Source organism: Frieseomelitta varia, unplaced genomic scaffold (assembly GCF_011392965.1).
Source record: "Frieseomelitta varia isolate USP_RPSP 00005682 unplaced genomic scaffold, Fvar_1.2 scaffold_185, whole genome shotgun sequence".
In the NCBI taxonomy this organism is placed as follows: domain Eukaryota; kingdom Metazoa; phylum Arthropoda; class Insecta; order Hymenoptera; family Apidae; genus Frieseomelitta; species Frieseomelitta varia.
In genome coordinates, this window is record NW_025109583.1 from 1,665,008 (window position 1) to 1,686,180 (window position 21,173).

Here is a 21,173-nt window from a genome sequence, read left to right on the forward strand (position 1 = left end):
TAAATTAAATTAAAAAGATTCATCTGAATTGCAATATGAACTGTGTTTGCAATAATTTTAAAGTGTCCAAATACTTATACTCGTGCATGAACGAATCAGGAAGTATACTTAACTTTACTATGACTCTCGAAATTTTATATTTCAGTCTTCAACAAACAAAAAGAATTTATATAATATTTTTGAGAGACGTGTATTATGCAACTTAATTGGAGAATAACGCACACCGATTGAGAATGTTTTCACATTTTCGTGTTTAAATTGGAAATATAATTTTAATTTCCAGAGAAATGTGAAAATGATCGATAGAAATGACTCACTCAGTTTAAATAATTTTGAAATGACTAAATGTGTGATTTATTAGTCGAATACAGGATTTAATATTATTATTACAAACGTATCTTTATCGCGGATTAATTAAGTATGATCGTATGTTAACCTGAGTGCGCACAGTTTCGACACATTGATAATCTAGGGGCCAAGAATGTTTTTGAAGTATTATGGAACTCGATCCGAAGTGAAACTTTAAATTAATCTCATTAGACTGACTTTCAATGAACATGACGCGAAGTTGCATAGAAACTTTTCGCGACAGTCTGTTCGAAGAGCATGATTTTTTTTTCTTATATACGACGAAAATTTGAAAATTAATGTGACGGCGCTGATCATAATATTATCTACATGTTGAGAAAGCGTTTCTATATTCTAATCAAATATAATGGAAGAAAATAATTAAAGTTGCCTGCAATTAGATGGTTAATGATTAAGAAAATTTATCTTAGTTAAGTGATTTTAATTATTTAAAAACTTATCTTAGTTAAGCGATTTAAATTATGTCTGTTTAATGATGAAATGTCAGAAAATGCATGTATTTTTATGCAATATTCACATTTGAGTCATTTGAGTGACACAATATATATTCTTTGTTTCAGATTAAATTTAGTATAATTATAGAAGCTTAACAGTAGAAAAATGTTTGTCAACCGTAAATGTGGGAACGAAATCTTTTTACTGAACTATGATAGATGTCCAATTATTTATTCACGCTTTTTATGAATTTTGTGAAACAAATGACTAGCGATTTTTCGATTATGTTATACCAATTCACGTTGAGATAAGTGAATCCAATCAAGAAAAATTCATTTAATTGAGCAGAGTATATATATATATATATAATTCCATTTATATTATACATACTTCAGAGTTTACATATAAAAAGAACAGAACGACTTCAAATTAACGAGAAAAGGAACATTTCAGATTTTTTATTTTACATTGTACAATAATTAAAGTTGCCTTTAATAATATAATTAAGATTAATGTATTTAATATATTTAAATTATATATAATTATATTATAATTATATTTCATATATTTAATAATATAATACAATAACTAAAATTGCCTTCCTGAGTCTTCATTTGAAACTAGAAAATTTTCATTTGAAATATTTCTTCGTTAAATTAATCAGAACCAACGCGAATAAAATGAACAAATATATTTCTTGCTTGCAATATTTATTTCTATTCTGTAAAAATTTGATGAAACGTTTTTTTTTTTTTTATTTTACAGTTGCAGTGTTGCGGCATCGAGGGTCCTAAAGATTGGGATCGCAACAATTATTTCAACTGTTCGTCGAGCGATATTGGCTCGAGGGAAGCATGCGGCGTGCCTTTTAGCTGTTGTAAACGAAAGCCAAATGTAATTCTTCTGTTTCATGCAAATTTGTTCTGTATCACCTCCGACTGGAAATACGTTGCGTTTCTAGAAAAAAGAAAAAAGAGAAAAGAGAAATTAATTGCATGTAAATTGCAGTATTAATTTTTTCACGAACTGCACAACGTTTCATTACATTTAAATTTAGATTTTTAAGTATCGATCCACTAATCAATTTCTCCGGTGTTTTTTTCTTTTTCAGGAAATTATAAAAAATAAACAGTGTGGCTACGATGTTAGAAAACCTAGCTACGTAAGTAATTCTTTGAATTTGACATCACTTCTGACACTAAACTTCTAACACAATAAATCACATTATTACCAGTAAATTCTTACTTGTCGTGTTTGCAAGGTTACCTCTCTTAAAAATATTCTACTTCATACTAAAATTGCCCATGTTACTGCACTCGTTCATTCTTTTAATATGACGTGTCATCCTCACTTTTATTTACTATACTTGTCATCACGCATCCTCTTTCTTCTATTATTCCAAATAATTTTTCATTTCTTAACCATTGCCTCTCATATGTTTTGTATGTTAATAATTAATATGTTTGGAGAAGGTATACTACTTGCTAAAATATGAACAAAGCCCTACGTTATTTTTTACTCTCCCATTCGTTCGTTTTCGTTCCGATCAAATGTCATTCAATTACAATCAGAATTTTATGATAAGATGTACTAAATCAAAAAGTAGCTAAGACAAAATAGTTTTGAAAATAAAATGATGTTTAATTCGATTAATTAGAAATGGGAAAAGATGTAACAACAATTTTAAGATTACATCGTTAATTTATATTTTCGTTTCATTAATATTTGATAAAGTTTTGAATATATTTATATCTTATTTACTTTTATTAATATTTTAAAAATATAGCTATATTACTGTATTACTATGTCACTATATAACTATATTACTGTATTTAAAGATTTTAGTACTTTCTAAAAAAGACTATTTTATAAATTAATATCAATACGTACACTTTTTATAAATAAGTGCTGTTTGCTTACTATTTATTCGAATATGGAGATAAATTCTGTAGTAAATATTGATAACGATATTTTGTATCAAAAATACTGAGACATTATTTTCGCGGTTTATTTTATTTCATCTCCCATTTCCAACTTCTTCTGAATGATTTCTTTTATAACAACTACGTGAAATATTTTGTTAAACTCCTGAGGTTCCTATTGTTATATCATAATTAATTTCAAAAAATAATTTTATTATATAGTTTGAGATTGTACTTTTGAGTTACTGCATACTCATCATCTTTGGTACATGATTGAAATTTAAGTTTCATTAAACTCCCCATCGGTGGTCGATCGTGGCAAAATTTAATTTAAAATGAGACACGAAAGAAGGATGAATTCAGGATATAAAAGATTATTATACGACTATTATACAATGGTTAGAAAATATTCATTTATTGTGAAAGAGTACTTCTGTACCTATATATGTTGTAACATTTGATTAACGTTGTAACATAAAATGACTTATGATTATATCAATTATGATTATTATGATTATATCAATAAATGTATACAATCAATCCGAAATACATATATAGAAATTACAAAATATTATAAACATACGTTTAACAAAAAAAATTGGTAAAAATTCGTTAAAAAAAAATATAGATTGAATAGCCATCTTAAACATGCAATAAATGTTAATCCTCTGGAGAATTTTAATATTCGTGTTGTTTGCAACTTTTTAAACCTTTTTTCGCAATAAATATTCCAAAACAATAAACGTTTCGAACTAATCTTGAAAATCGAATTACTCAAATGTAACGTCATGCGTACATTATTGAGCAGTACACGTTCATACTGTTTCAGTTGTACTAGGAGGTTTCAGAAGGTTAAAGGTGATTTATAAATATTGATATAATGAATTGTTGCTATTTAAATATTTTTGTGATTTCTGAAATACAAAAAATACTTGTATTAAATATATATTTAAATTTATTTCAAACTTGATCATTGTAATCATAGTCAACTCTCAGTACGACGTTAATAAAATGTCAAAATGTTTTATATAACACTCATATTCGCATATTCATAAAAAGTTCGAATATTTTCGTACAGCTGTATGTTTAACAAATTCTCGATACTTTTTAATTAAAGTAAAATATTATTAAATATTTTTATATAATATATATAATGATATATAATATAATTTAATAAATATAATAAATATAATTATATTATATATAATATTATGTTAATATTTATATATAATATACATAATTATATATAATATAATTTAATAAATATAATTATATTATATACAATGTTATATTAATATTTATATATAATATACATAATTATATATAATATAATTTAATAAATATAATAAATATAATTATATTATATATAATGTTATATCAATATTTATATATAATATTATTTATATGTATAGCAATACTATTAAAGTAAATTTTAAAATATTAATAAGTAAATTACTATAATTTACTATATTCAACAATTAGACTTAATCAGAATCATTTCTTGCAAGACAAGGTTCTCGTATTTCCATCAAATTGGTCAACATCTCGTATCTCCACATCATTTCTCAATAATATTCACAAATTTTCATTTCGATCAACCACCGTATTAACGAGGAAACTGAACGTGTCACGAAATAATCAACCAAGTACGAAAAGTATTTTTCCGGGAAAATCGCACAACGATGAAAATAAAAACAAGATGCATAATATGCCGCAGGCACGACAACGTAAAATCTTAAATCGTCCGATGAAAAAACTTTCGCAGCGATTTCTTTTCAATCGTTTTGTTTACCACTGGTAAATGCAGACTGGGGAGAGGAGTATATACGAGAGAGGCTGTCTAAGAGCAGGCGAAGAATGGCTAGAATTGAATCTCGTATCTGTCGCTGGTACTGTTGTCAGCACAATGGTTTTACAGGTACATTACTGTTGAGACATGTCACTGACTGTGCGAAATGAGAGTTCAAACTTTCTCTTTCGCGAAAACTTTTACGAGTAGCTTTGGCGTCGATCGATATCTGTTCTAAATTACGTTTGTAATTATTGCATTGCAATTGTTAGTAGTTTCAAGTCGCTGTGAGTGGAAAATTATTTAATAATATCGCACGCATTTAGATACAACGTTGAATAATATTGCAAACACTTCAATACGACGTTAAAATATTCCTGTTTCTATGGTACTACGAATATTTTTTATAGTCAGTGTTCTGACTGTTAATTAATATCGTTAATAAAAATTTTTCAGGTAAGTTTAATATTAAAACAGGTTATAATTTGATAAATTATTAATTAGTTGATTTTGTTTGATATTTTTACAAAGAATGGATTTCTATTTAATAATTTTAAAATGCTGGGGTTTTGCACAAATCTGCTTTATTTTTATATTTAAATTGAAATGAAAAATTTTTTATATTCAAACTATTAATAAATTATATATAAATCATTTTATATTTAAATTAAATTAAACAATGTCCATAGTTTTACGACGTGTTTTTGCTTGTTACGACGAAAACGATTTTTTTAATTTCCTGTTTAAAAACACGTTTAAAGAAAATCATTGTCAAAATAATTATTAAAATATATAACTTCTCAAATAATTATATAATATTAAATAAAATGACAGAAAAATGAGAGAACGATCGACCGATGTCAAGCTATTATTTATATTTTACGTATAAATGTGCTGTTGAAGCAGTATGCAACACGTGCTACGAAAATATTTGAAAAAAAGAAGGTCTTAGGAGAAAGTTTAAACTTTTTCAACGACGTATCTTTTAGATGGAACAATGAATTGCAAACATGGTGTCGCATGTAAATGTAAAGTGTACCATGTTTTAAATGTGTTCGATTATTCACACACCTTTCTTATTTGATTTGCTTAAAGCATATTGTTTAATACTATAAAGTCGCTATTGTAATAACGTGTTTCATCAGTATGCGCTCGAAGAAAGGTAAACGTAAACGAAAATCAAGTGGCTACGAACAGAAACAAGTAAGTACGCAGGAACATTGAAAATTTTAACAAGCACGTGGAATTGATAAATTGATAAATACTGTATTTTACATTTATAGTTCGTATACATGTGTATGTATGTGTATTTAGGTTGGACGTTCTAAGTTCCAACGGTAAGTACTTGAAACGTAAGCTAATGTTTCAATTGCAAGACTATACCACGCTAGCTTATGAACATCACACACAATCATCTTTTACTGATGTTGCTGACTATTTATTGTAATTATGTTTAATGCAATTATACGATGTATGTATAATAGAAAAAGAAGAGAGTATTTCTAAGAAAAAAAAAAAGAAAAAAAAAAAGGAGAAAAGAAATCATTTCATTTTATTTTCATATTAATGAAATAAAAGAAAGAATAATAAGACTATTGTGTTATATTTTATTTTGTTTTCACGTTAACGAGATAAGAGAAGGTACAAAAGTTACATTTTGCAAACATGATACGAACGCTAATGAAAGTTTTATTCTAGATTTTGTGGTGTCGTAACATTTCTCAGCTAACGTTATTAGGTTCATCGACAGATTTAATGCGCGTAAAAATAAATTAAACGTACTTTTCAAAAAATATTGAAGAAACTTTTCAATTTATTCTCACAAAATGAAAATTAATAAAAGTTTCACGCCAAATTTTCGTAATTGCAATATTACTTATTCAATATTATCAGATTCATTGATAAATTTATAAGTATATACATATATATATTTTTTTAAATGTTAAATAATAATTAAATAATGTATAAAATAATATATATATTTATTATTTTATTATAATTAATATATATATATTATTATATAATATTATAATAATATAACATAATATAATAATAAATAATATAATATAATAACATTAATAAAATATTATTATATTAATAAAATTATAAAATTACTTACTTTAAAATAATATATATATATTATTAATAATATTTATATTAATAAAATTATATATATTTATTATTAAAATATATATAAAATTATATATATTATAATAATATACATATATTATTTTAAAGTAATAAATTTTATAAGTATAAGTAATTATATATATATTAATTTAATAAAATAATAAATATATATATTTTTTATATATAATATTAATATTAATAAAATATGTACGTACGTTTTTTTAATTTCTTCGAATAAATTTTATTCGATATTATCTTGCCAATCAATATCCTGGTTAATGCTCGTAGATTCTCCATGTTCTATATCGTATAATAAATGGACCACTTACATGAGCTTAAAACCCCGTCGTATGTAATATAAGTTCCCCCTCCCCTCTGATAATCAGCACAATAAATTACAGCGAAGTTGCTGTATAATCATGACATTCGGGAGATTACATTTCCTTCCTTGGCGTATACAATAAAAGTCTGAAGGAACGTAAGCGTCATGCAAGCGGTAAAGCGAGTGCATATTTCAAACGCGATTGCCCTGTTGTCTCGTACGATGTCGAGCATTCGTATTAATTCATATCTGTTGAATTCGGACAGTCACCACCGATATTACGTTTAGAGGAGGACATTTTCTAAATTGCGGTGAAGAGATAAGATATTTGAGCATTGGGATTAGCTTGTTGTGTACGTTTCAGTTTGTAGCATGAATTAGAAGAAACGTGTTTAACGAAGATAAACGGGAGATCCTGATAAAAACTGATTGAAATTTATCTTTATATGTTTAATCTTCTTTGATACTAATTTACTTTCGTTAATATTTTTGATACATTGCTTTGCACATGTGTGATTAAGTACTTTAATAAGAATAATAATAATACGTATGAAAGATAAATAAAAATTTAATTTGACAAGTAATTGTTTAATTCAATTGAGTTGAATTTAATTTTATTAATTTAATTTTAATTTAATTAAACAAGTTTAATTATTGCGCTTTAAAAGGTAAATAGAGTTGAAAATGAATCAGCTTTCTATTCTACTTGTGTTTCATGTCTCTCACTCGAAGAAAAGATACGGATCGAGGTTTATGCGTCATATTTGTTGAAGTGAGAAATAAGAAAAGTTTATTACCTAATTCGTTGTTGCTTCTAATATAACGTAATGGTTGCAATAATGTATGAGCCTTTTGTCCATTTATTTTTAAGATAATATAATACTTACATATATTTCTATGCTAAAATATTTTCGTTTATAACTTGAAGAAATACGTAGCAGATATTTCAATATGTACGTAATATTTTTTCATCGTTTTAATTTCTATGATACTTTATTATAATATCCTCTCTCTCTCTCTCTCTCTCTCTCTCTCTATATATATATATATATATATATATATATATATATATATACACATATACATATATATGTATGTATATAGATAGATAGATAGATAGACATAAAATAATAAATCAGTAGTTGGTACTCTATATCTTATGTTGATACCCTAATTAGTATATGGTATCCTATATATATAGACATAAAATAATAAATTAGTAGTTGGTACCCTATACCCTATAATTAGTATATGGTACCCTATATATATAGACATAAAATAATAAATTAGTAGTTGTATACATGTTGATAAATTTTCACGAATTTTTCCGAAATTTTTGTTTAATATTGATAACAAACAAGCTTACATATTATACATAAACCTGATTATATCATTTTCGAAGTAGGTTACAATTTATTTTCATTCGGTAATCAATGATCATATTTAATTTATTAGGATGGCAACTTCATACTAGAAGTTTCAACCGTCAATCAATAAACTAGTACTTTCTTAATTAAATTTGTAGTCAGTAACTTCGAAACCAAATGATTTACTTTTTATTTCAATGATATACTTACTTACCGTATTTGTATTAAATGAAAGAGATGATCTTTTTTGACGTAATATAAAACGGGTCAAAGAATTTACTAATTCGTAGCATGTTAATTATCTTAATTAAATTCGAAGAACATGTTAATCATGTCATGTATTATACTTTAATGTAATAACACGTGTTTGAAGAAATCTTTATACGTGTATCTAATTTACGAAATGAATGCAATTATGAAATAATTGGAATAAATTGAAACATGAAATAATATATACAATATCTGCATTTCTTTTTAATTATTTAAATAAACATGTGTATCGAATAAGTAATTTTTGCACTTTTTTATATTAGAATTTATAATGCAACATAGTGCGATGTAGTTTCACGTAAAACAATATCTAAATAATGTCCTACGTGCCATAGTATTCGAAGAAATTGTTCAACGAGTCCACTTTTATCTCTCAACAGAGTAATTAGAATTGGACAAAACTGATTAATAATCAACGATTATTATTAATATGGAATCAGGATATTATTTAATGATCAATAATCACTGATTAATAAATAAGGGAAATAATCAAAAGCATTGTAATCAAATTATTAATTTAATAATCGTTAATCATAAAATGACTATACTATCTATTATGACTGTATCAGTTTATAGTATATCAGTTATTATATAGTACATAGTATGTCAGTTTATATTATATTTTTAGTAACAGTTTATTTTTCTATTTTCGTTTATCGATGGATATTTTTTTTAAAGAATAAACTTCAGATAAAATTTAAGCGTGACTATGACATCAAATATTTTATTCAATCATCTGTAATTCAGAAACTAAGACATGTGACATGTAATATCCATATGACATTTTTCGTTTAGTGTAGATTCATTATCCCAGAGTATGGTGATATATTTAAGAATCACTCTCTACACGTTACCACATATAACTCGACATTTCTAAATTATTGCAATAAAAATTAATCTCCTTAATTTAATCTTGAAATATATAATTAAATAGAACATCTTGAAAAAATACAATGAAAAGAATAGCTGATGTAATAATAATTGATCGAAGACTCAACAGAGCGAATTTATATATGTTCTTTGTTGATATGTGTTTCTAATCACATTGGAAAAGCTTATACAGATTTTATAAAGCGTCGATCATTTATCAAAAAATGGATATAAAGCTTCAGAAAATTAATAATAGAAAAACGTTCGTTAATCGCGACTAATCCAAAAAAAACATCAAGTTTTTATTAAAATTGCATTAAGTATTCAATTATTTATGGACGGCAGTGTGAATCCAAAAGTTTCCCCAAAAATATATTCAAAAGATTTGAATTTTTTTTTAAATTTTATAATTGACGTTTCTAGAGATCGATTGGATTGACTTTTCAAATAAACAATACACGTTAATAAACGAAAGTGAGCGGCTCCGTTTGACGTGCGTTATCGAAGCTGCGAGTCGGAATTAAAATTAGCGGTTTCATAAATTAGCAACTTTCGCCGAGTTGTGTAGGAAAACTCTTAAGTAATTAGAGTGTCTAACGTCTTGCTAATGAGGAACTCGCACAACATCGCGATATCGTAATAGAAGCGAAATCGCGAAAAAGGTTCCGGTGGAACCGAGCGAAAAGTTAGACAGAAACGAAAGAGAGTAAGAGAACAGGGACGAACGAGGGGGCTAAAAGCTTTGCGTGGTTACTCCAACTCCAGGAGGTAAATGTAAGGCGCCGTGTAATAAAGTGGGCTTGTTACTTAGCCTGCGTACTGACGTGACATTTTACACAGCCCGGTTGTACTTTCTTATCAATTTCTCTCCATTTTTCTTTCTTCTTTTTTTTTTTTTTTTTTTTTTTTTCACGCCCCGTGATTCGTAATGTCTCGTTACGTGACATTAATAGACGAAAATTTAGAAATATGGCAAATATAGAAATTAGCTACATACCATCCTTAGATACTATTATTGAGTTATAGGTAGCTATAGTAATTAACTAAATTTACTACGTAATTTAGTGAGATTACTAAAATTTCGGGTATTTGATTTTATTTGGGTTTTGCATTCTTCACGCTAGAGATTGATAATGAAATTAAGTAGAACTGAAATTCCCAAGATTAAATAATTTATTTTTAAATTATTAAATTTCCAGTTGACCCTAATGACATCGATTGAAAATAAATTTACATATCTAATTGCATCACTTTAAGTACTATTGAGTTGCAAGTTTAACTATAGTAATACATTAAAATTACCAAAGTAATTTACTGAGATTACTAAAATTTCATGTATTTGATTTTATTTGATGTTTTACATTCTTCACGCTAGAGATTAATAATGAAATTAAGTAGAACTGGAATTCCCAAGATTGAATAATTTATTTTTAAATTATTAAATTTCCAGTTGACCCTAATGACATCGATTGAAAGTAAATTTACATATCTAATTGCATCACTTTAAGTACTATTGAGTTGCAAGTTTAACTATAGTAATGCATTAAAATTACCAAAGTAATTTACTGAGATTACTAAAATTTCAGGTATTTGATTTTATTTGATGTTTTACATTCTTCACGCTAGAGATTAATAATGAAATTAAGTAGAACTGGAATTCCCAAGATTGAATAATTTATTTTTAAATTATTAAATTTCCAGTTGACCCTAATGACATCGATTGAAAGTAAATTTACATATCTAATTGCATCACTTTAAGTACTATTGAGTTGCAAGTTTAACTATAGTAATGCATTAAAATTACCAAAGTAATTTACTGAGATTACTAAAATTTCAGGTATTTGATTTTATTTGGCGTTTTACATTCTTCACAGACTAGAAATTAATAATGAAATTAAGTAGAATTAAAAATTCTAAAATTAAATCGTTTACTTTTTAATTATCGTACTTCCAACGGACTCTAACAATATCAATCGAGGATTAAATTTGTTTCACCACGTTCGTATTCTCACCGAGATATTTTTACACAATGCTCTCATCACTTTCGTCGTCATACCATGGCCAGATTCTCTGGAATCAACGTACATACGTGTTTTTCAGCAAATTCACCGTTGGATCATGTCACCTTTAAACTATACCCACTTATCTTTCGAAAACCTGATCCTGTGTCATTCGATAGCTATGTGTCCGGCTGTCTTTGAACATTTGGATTACACGTTCTCACAAAATCTTTCCTCTGATCATGCTAAAAGTTTGCGTTGTTAAACATAGAGAAAGAAATTATTTGATATTAGTCGCTTAGATGCGCAACGCGATAGAATAAGCTTGTTATTTAAGGTACATAGTAAATGATGGTAAAACATTTTATATTTATTTAAACTTCCACTTTCTTTTATTTTCTCTCAGAAATTTATATGCTTGCATTTTACGAACCAATATTTTATTAGCTTTCCATGCGCAATAACAAGTGAATATTTTTTGATGTCGCTTAAGAGGAAACTAAACACTTTTTATTTATATTTTATTTATTTATATTTATATATATATTATTTTATTTATTTATATTTACATTTATATTATTTTATATATTTATATTTATATTTATATTATTTTATTTATTTATATTTATATTTATATTATTTTATTTATTTATATTTTATATTTTTATCATACAATAGCTCTCATTCACATTTAAACTGTTGAAATTTCGTAAAGCAAAATCGTAACAACAATAAATTTGGATTCATTTCAGGTAAATTCGAAGTCAAAATCCAGCATTAATTTTAGTTTAAACTCAAGTTTAAACGAAATAGGAAATAATTTTTATTAGAGCATGATACTTCGATCAAGTTTCAAATATCTTTTCTAAATATTATAAATCCTTTTTTTTTTCTTTTGTTTGGTAAACTGATTACGAGTGTACGATCGAAATGTAAAAAAATCTTTTGCTGCGTATTTAAATTTTCAGACGATTTTTCAAAGGTAATTTTCAATTTTCAAAGTTGAAATCCGCAGTGAATATAAATATCAGCCACGTTCGATTATAGTCGAACACTGCAGCAAAAGGGTTAAGTAATAATCGAATGAAGAATAAGATCTTTTCATCGAAGCTTTCGTATTTGAGAAAATCGAGTTGGGAAAACTTGTCGAATGTACGAGTGTAAAGGCAGTTCTTTTAACGAAACTATTTTTTTGAAAATAACGCCAAATAAATAGAAATCTGTATTCTGCAAGTTTTATGCATTTTTGCACATAGAATACGTGAAAAACATAATCCGCGCGGTATTAGTAGAAAAATTCAAGTGTGCTTGATAAATTTTCAAACTCGATTTCCTCCGAGAACGAAGGTTTCAATGAAAAAATTTTATTCCCTCCGTTCGACTCATTTTCTTTTTTTCTTTTTCACTAGTAGAATCACCTCCCATTCGATTGTACCATCCATCTTGAGAGCTATGTAACTGCAGAATGGATCTGAGCTATTTATTTTGAAAGTGGCACGAGTCACCTTACAGTAATGAAGAAATGGAATTATTTATACCGAAAAAAAAAGAAAAAAATATAAATATCCGAGATAACAAAAAAAAAAAAAAATTGGCACTCGAGTACATCAATTCGAAAAACAAGTGACTCCATATTTCAAAGTAAACGGCTTGCGCGCACTTTTTCCGCTTTCTGTTCTCCCATCTGTTTTTCTCTTTCACTGGATCTCACGCTGTATCTACCAAATTACATTGGATTAACAACCACACCCGCGAGGCTCGAGAACACAACCGGTAAGCCAAAGTAGCCAATTGCCTTTGTTTTGCAGAACTTTGAAGTTGCCAAAGTGATTTATGAAAAAGGTTGTATTCAAGCTGGGGAGGAATGGGTGGAACGAAATCTTCTTGCAATTGTCACCGGGGCGGTTGCTACGGCATTTGCGCAGGTATAATTTATCATTTCGAACATGTATCTTCGTGCTTGTCACTTAATTAATCACGTCACGTCAAATTTGCGTTATTGATAATATTATGTTAAGGAATGAATAAACATTGAAACGAAGCATCGATTCTTTTGTTATTCACTTATATATATATATTTTTTTTTATTGATTTAAATATATATGAAATATATATGTTATATAATATATAATATATGAAGTTATATGAAACTACATTATATATATGAAATATATATATTATATGATATAATATACTATTATATAATATTTTATTTTACTTTATATAATATATAAAATATATACATTATATAATATATTAATAAATTTATATTATATAATATATAATATAATATTTATATAATAAATTTATTTTTTATAATATTATATAATATATAAAATATATACATCGTATAATATATTTATATATTTTATATAATATATAAAATATGTATATTATATAACATATATATATATTTTTATTATTTGATTTTAATACATATAAATATATATTATAATTATAGTAATAATATATAATAACATAATAATAATTTATAATATAATTATGTTATATATTATGTAATATAAAATATATATATTATATAATATCTATTTCTTTTTTTTATTATTCGATTTAAAAAAGCTTCTGATTAAAGTAAATGTACACGTAGACGTTCACACACGTGACGAACTCATTGAATTTACCGTGTATCGATGTTGCAATTCGAATACTACATATTGTATTAACTGCATATACATATTTGAGCATGTATACGCACCGAAGATTGCTTGAAAATGCAAAAGACGTTGCACGAGATAATCATTTGTTGTTTTACATTAATTTTGCGCCGTGGGATTGAAGGTAATGCAGCGTAATTTGGAATAACAAGGTATCTAAAAGTATAAAGACCAACTTCTTGTCTGACTTGTAACGTCGGAAACAATAGGGGCAAGTGACTTGTTAATTAGTAACATTCGTGGACGAACCATAATTCAATTCAGCCTATAGAAACGTCAATTTTCAAGAAGTTGATCGGTTTTTTTTTTAACGAGTGTTCAGTTATAGTTGAAATATGTCAAAACTTTAAAGTGAATAATTTTACAATTATTCCGAGGAAGCAAAATGTGACACGAAATTTTAGGCTGTAATGTCACGTTGCTAATTTGGAACATTGAAGGCGAATACAGTTTGAAGTGTTTCATAATGTAATGATATTTTTGTTAACGTCGTTTAATGTTTAAATTTAGCAGGACTCTCTTTAGTTAAAAGTCTAAAAATTTTCGTGTTACGTATTTTTAATGTTTCTCCTATTTTTAATGTTCCAAACAAAAAAATGGAACTTCCAGTGAATATCGAAACTGCAATAATTTCTTCTATAACTAGTAATATTCACTTGTAACGAATATTAACTAATGATATTCACTCGTAACGAATATCTGCTTAGATCATAAAAGAAAATAATTTTATTATTTGTTTCTTTTTTTAATGTCACTAAGTGAAGATAAATTAGTATACCATTGTAACATTTTCTGTCATTCTTCAATTAGAATATTTGTCTCATTATATTTTTCATTTCTTATTATTACCAACAAGAGTTTGAACTATGAAAGTTTATTGGTTCTTTCTTTCTGTTTCACTACCGTAATTTTTTATTCATCTGGAACAAACTGGTTCCAAATATTCCAAATATACTGCATTTCCTTTAATATTTATACAGATTTCGATAAAAAAAATGGCACACGTATGCTATCATTAAATTCTTGAAGATAGATTTAAAGTTTCTCAAACTTGACAAATAATATATATAGACATTATCTTACACTATCTGTTTGGCATAATATCTAGATAAAAACTGGAATTTTATTACGTGTCTGTTGATTTTTTATATTTATATTTAAGTGAAACATGCAAAATGGAATCGACGAATTAATAATATCTGAGTTTTCATTTAGACTTTTCAATATCATTCTAGATTTCAAGTCGTTGTTCGAAATGTTACAAATATTTGTTATAAAATTGTAGCACTACCAAAATGAAAATTCAAGCTATTTTTGAGTCAAAATATTAAAATTTACCTGTTTTAAAAATTTCGAAGTTTATGAAAAGCTTGAAAATTTTTAATGAGATTATACTGTTTATCTAAAAATATTTCAATCATGAAATAATTAGTAAATTTGGAGAACGTTTAGGAACATTTTATTTGTGCAGATCACAAACAGAATAATTGATTTGAAAATATTATATAATATTAAATATATAGTATTTATATTAAGTATATATTAATATTATAGTATTATTAATATTAATTATTATATAATATTATAATATATAATGTATATAATGTAATATATAATATTTTATAATATTATAATATGTAATACACTATTATATAATATTATAATATATAATATTATACACTATTATATAATATTATAATGTAATCACTATTACATAATATTCACTATTATATAATATTATAATATAATCACTATTACATAATATTCACTATTATATTATAATATATAATGAATAAGATTCATGTTGATTATTTCATTTTTGGAATTATCACTTCGTCGAATCTATTTTACGTGTTTCCTCGACACGCATAAAAGACAACAATAATGTCCAACTTTCCAATTAAACATCATCGCAAAATAAGTTTCACACCCGTCGAGTTTGAATAATACCGAGTCAATCCCTAAAAATCTAATCATAGCAAATGTACGCTGTCTATTTTCTCGCCCGTGGTGTAATTTTCAATATTATCATTAATATTTTATTAATTATTAATCGAATTTTATACGAAAGCACACGTTATTCGCAGAATTATGTCGCGTGTTATCTATCAATGAAATGACTTCACTGCTGTAAGACTAATTCAGCCTAATTCCTGTCTTATTTCCAGATTCTTGGAATCTGTTTTGCTCAGAATCTTCGAGCAGACATATTCGCACAAAAGGCAAAGTGGCATTGACAATTTCGGGCCCCCACGGCGGTCTAGCATCTTATACTGATTGATGCTGATCAGTTACGTTGATCGAACTGGAAGAGCTCGTCGAAGATCTCGAGAGATTGCAGACCTTTGACGTGAAAATCGACACGAATTCCACGGTGGAAAGTGCAGGACTCAAGACTCAGGATATCCGAACAGAATCGACAAGATACGGGTACTGCTTTCGTTCATGGATTGCCGACAATTGCGTGTTCATTTGAACGAATGGGTGTTCATCTATGATTTCGTAACGACGACTTGCCAAATTTTCGCAATTTTATCGTTCCACGAATTTTCCAAGCGTCAACTTTATTTTAATTAATTACGCTTAAACGTCGATAAAACGTTTTCCAACGTTTCGTTAATAATTATTGTTATCGAGGGTATAACTTGTTGCACCATTGATCCCTATATTGATGAAATGACACCGAATGGATTTCAATTTGCGTCGCAGCCTCGATAAATTTGATTTCGCAAACCAAACACACACAGTTGCCAATTGACAACTTCCCACTTTGTATCAAGGTAACAATCGAGCCGATTGGATTCGAGAAGCCACGCTGTGTTTAATACATGTACGATTGTAAGGAAAACAAATCGCGCTGTGTTTACGTATAATTTTTTACACTACAAAAATCGCATCGTCACGTCCGCCACGTTAACGAGAGAAGAGCGAGACTTTTTAACAAGGAAATCGCTTCGAGGAAGCAGATTTCGATCGTACGCTTTTCGTTCGAGAGCTACGGTGCACGTGGATTGACAAATCGAGTGTTTCAAGCATTCAGTTTTATCAAACGCTTCTGCCTGGCAACAGTCTCACGCTCGTTATGTTACAATTCGAGCAAATATATTGTTTGCCAAGAGAGAGATAGAGTGTGTGTTCGGATAAGGGGAAAGAAAAAAAAGAGGAGAGGAGCAATGCCTGCTCGGTTCACAGGGGAATGATGTGTCGAGGCATTAAAGTCGATTGACGTGATGTCGTGGGGGCGCGGTGAATACGATTGACTTCACCGCACGATCTAAGATCTCGTGGCGTCGTCACGAGAGAGTAAAGCCATATGACAAGCAAGTATACAATAATTTCTTTCGATTCGCTCCAATACGTCGTCGAAACCGGCTGAAATTCCAGCCAAATCGATCCATATTGATCCTGCGTTTCATGCCGACACGTTTCCTCCATTGATAGGCCAGGTGCCTGCTTTTTTATCGTATCACCGACGAGAGATAACAGCGACTTGAGTTTGCTCGACGAATTCGAATCCACTGGTCTTTTATATAACAAATTATATTATTGTGTACAATAGTATAATGTAAAATTTATAATATAATCTTTGAATACAAATTTATTGAATTTATTATTTAAACAGTGTAAAATTTTAAATGTATAATATGAATAATATAAAATTATATTATTGTAAACAATAATATGATATAAAATTTATAATATAAATTTACTAAGTTTGTCATTTAAATATAAATTAATTGAATTTATAATATAAATAGTATAAAATTATATTATTGCATACAATAATATAATATAAACTTTAAATATAAATTTATTAAATTTATTATTTAAATATAAATTAATTAAATTTATAATATAAATCATATAAAATTATAATTATTGCAAACAATAATATAATATAAAATTATAGTATTAATTTATATTGCTTGCACAATTATAGTGCAGAATATTCGTTCATTGTCTGACGACACTGTACAATAGAATTAACACTATGTTCATCAATTGTTATTTTATATCTTTTAAGAGACAACTCAACTAATTCGTGTAAATCGGTTGCTAAAATCAAGTTTATACATATGCTTTGTACTTTCGCATAATTTTCAAAAATAATTATTTTGACCCAAGCGCAAATAACACGTTTTCTTCTTTCATGGTTAAAATTTGATTTACGGTTATAAAATCAAGACATCGTACTTGTAAATATTCAACGAACATATGTATACATTTATGCGTACAGAATATTCCAGTTTTTGCGAAAAATGATGCATATTCCACGAATAAAAATTTTATTGAAAACTGTCAAATGTAGGTTCGTAAATGATTTTCTTTTCGAAAATAATCGATCAATTACTCGTTTGCATAATGATTATACATTCGTTATGGGTACTCATTTATATAACAATTATGTAACTATATGCGCGAACGAAAAGGAGCCAATATTTTGGCCTTTGTATCATAAAATATTAATAAACTTTTAAAGAAAATAATTAATTAACAGAAATTAATTTAACGAATTTACGATACATTCATTGAAATTAAAATGAATCAGCAAGAAACATTTTAAAATCGAATTAACATAAATTTCGCCAAACGGTTTTTATTTTTCTACAAAGCAAAATTAAATGAATATAATTTTTTTTATTTATGTGAAAGTGAAAAGAATCAAAATCAATTATATGAAATTTATATTATATTTTATAATTCGTTCGTTGACGAAAAATCAAGGCGTTATTGCGAACCTATATTTACAATTTGTAGATCATTCGTGGAATATACTCGCGCTGTTTTGCGAAAACTAACACATCCTGTGTATCTGTAAACGTACCAAACGGAATTTCTATATATTCTGCGTTCCTAATTCGTACGCGAACAAATGAATGAAACACTCTATACCAGACAAGTAAAAAAAAACAAAGAAATAAAAAAATATGATGCGAAAACGAATTAAAAGAATTTTTAATTCAAAAATTAATATTTGCATAAAAGATATCTATATAACAGATTCTCTGTATTTCAATTTTCACGTATGTACGTACATTACTTGCTTCGTACATTCATTTCAATATAGTAAGCAATAAATTGTATTTATTTATATTATTTGCAAGATTCGAAAAAAAATATTATCTCTCTATGGGAAGTAGATGTTATTAAAAAAAAATACTAAATTGGATTTATGATATTTTACAAGGCGTTTAACTATCGTTCAAATTTAAAGAGGGAAATATTATATATAATATTTATAATATAGATATATTATAGATATATAGATATATAATATTATAGATTTATAATATAGATATATAGATATATAATATTATAGATTTATAATATAGATATATAGATATATTATAGATATATAATATAGTTATATAGATATATTATAGATATATAATATAGATATATAGATATATAATATTATAGATTTATAATATAGATATATAGATATATTATAGATTTATAATATAGATATACAGATATATTATAGATTTATAATATAGATATACATATATATTATAGATTTATAATATAGATATACAGATATATTATAGATTTATAATATAGATATACAGATATATTATAGATTTATAATATAGATATATAGATATATAATATTATAGATTTATAATATAAATATATAGATGTATAATATTTCCAGAAATTAGTGTGAAATAATAATGGAAGAGAGCACGTATACGAGGGAATACTTGCGAGAATGACAATCAAATCGAAATATAAATATCATATTAATTGTGTAAAACGTGTTCGAACCACTTTTAACGCTTGCAATTGTAATTGAAATAATTAATTTCGCTGAAGGTATGCAGTAATTCTAGTCGGTCCGTTTGGTACATCAGTTTCGGATACGAGTTCAACCTTTCAACTAATTATAATAACGAGACGTGTCGGCATCACGCGCTGTAAATTCTCGGAGTTGCGAATTATTTCGATCGAACGTTGAAGAAAAAAAGAAGAAAAAAGAGACAAATATGAAAATCAATCGGTAAGGAAATATCTGAAAGTCAGATCAGAAATTATTTGTCCGAAAGATTTGGTTTTTATTTAATAATTTAGCGAGGAAGCATCAATTGTATGAAAGTATCGAGTCCAGACTAGTGATATAGCGTTTTAAAAAAAACATAGTGAGCATAGCGGCTGGCCCGCGAGCGTGTGGACGCTTTCAGTTTCCAATGAGAATACTGTTTCATAAAGCGGAGTCTAACCTTCATTTCCTTGTTGTTTCCCGAAATAATTTTTATACGAATATGTACATAATGTACATATACACGAATGATGGTCCTTACGCATAAACGATCGAATCGGGAATTATTTTTCTCACAGACCGCAGAATTGCTCGAGCCCGTAAATAAATGACACTTCGGTCATATAAAGTAATACGTTGTAACGCAATTAAAATTTAATTAATCGAGATTGAAATGAAACATTGTGCAGAAGTATTCAAACGCGAGCATGATAATATTTTAATATATTTTAATACATTTTAATATGTAGTTCACGCTCTTTTATCGAGTCGTTTCGAAAGTGAGCTTTTATGCTAATTTGACAAGCCTAAGGCTGAGATTTCTATCCATTTTATTGATACAGGATTGTAATTTAATTAATAAAAAATTTAATTAATCGAGATTGAAGCATCGTCCTGCAGAAGTGTTCGAATACGAGCATGATAATATTTTAATATATATTAATATGTAGTTCACGCTCTTTTATCGAATCGTTTCAAAAGTGACTTTCAGGCTAATTTGAGAAGCCTAAGGCTGAGATTTCTATCCATTTTATTGATACAGGATTGTAATTTAATTAATAAAAACTTTAATTAATCGAGATTGAAGCATCGTACTGGAAAAGTGTTCGAACACGAGCATGATAATATTTTAATATATAGTTCACGCTCTTTTATCGAATCGTTTCAAAAGTGAGCTTTCATGCTAATTTGAGAAGCCTAAGGCTGAGATTTCTATCCATTTTATTGATACAGAATTGTAATTTAATTAATAAAAAATTTAAT

General features: G+C 26.9%; 1 protein-coding gene across 5 annotated transcripts in view; it reads left to right on the forward strand.

Moving 5' to 3' along the window:
* Window positions 1-21,173, forward strand: part of LOC122538996 (tetraspanin-5-like) — a 131,818-nt gene that overhangs the window by 92,266 nt on the left and 18,379 nt on the right. Inside the window, exons 6-10 of one of the 5 annotated variants that reach the window (XM_043673554.1) lie at window positions 1,570-1,698; window positions 1,916-1,966; window positions 4,534-4,644; window positions 13,283-13,399; window positions 16,318-17,711. In XM_043673554.1, coding sequence (XP_043529489.1) covers window positions 1,570-1,698; window positions 1,916-1,966; window positions 4,534-4,644; window positions 13,283-13,399; window positions 16,318-16,386 — 477 coding nt within the window. In that variant the 3' untranslated portion in view covers window positions 16,387-17,711. Of the gene's footprint in view, window positions 1-1,569; window positions 1,699-1,915; window positions 1,967-4,533; window positions 4,645-5,829; window positions 6,025-13,282; window positions 13,400-16,317; window positions 17,712-21,173 lie in introns of those variants that run through there. The other 4 variants (XM_043673551.1, XM_043673552.1, XM_043673550.1 and 1 more) reach the window with 4 other exon arrangements.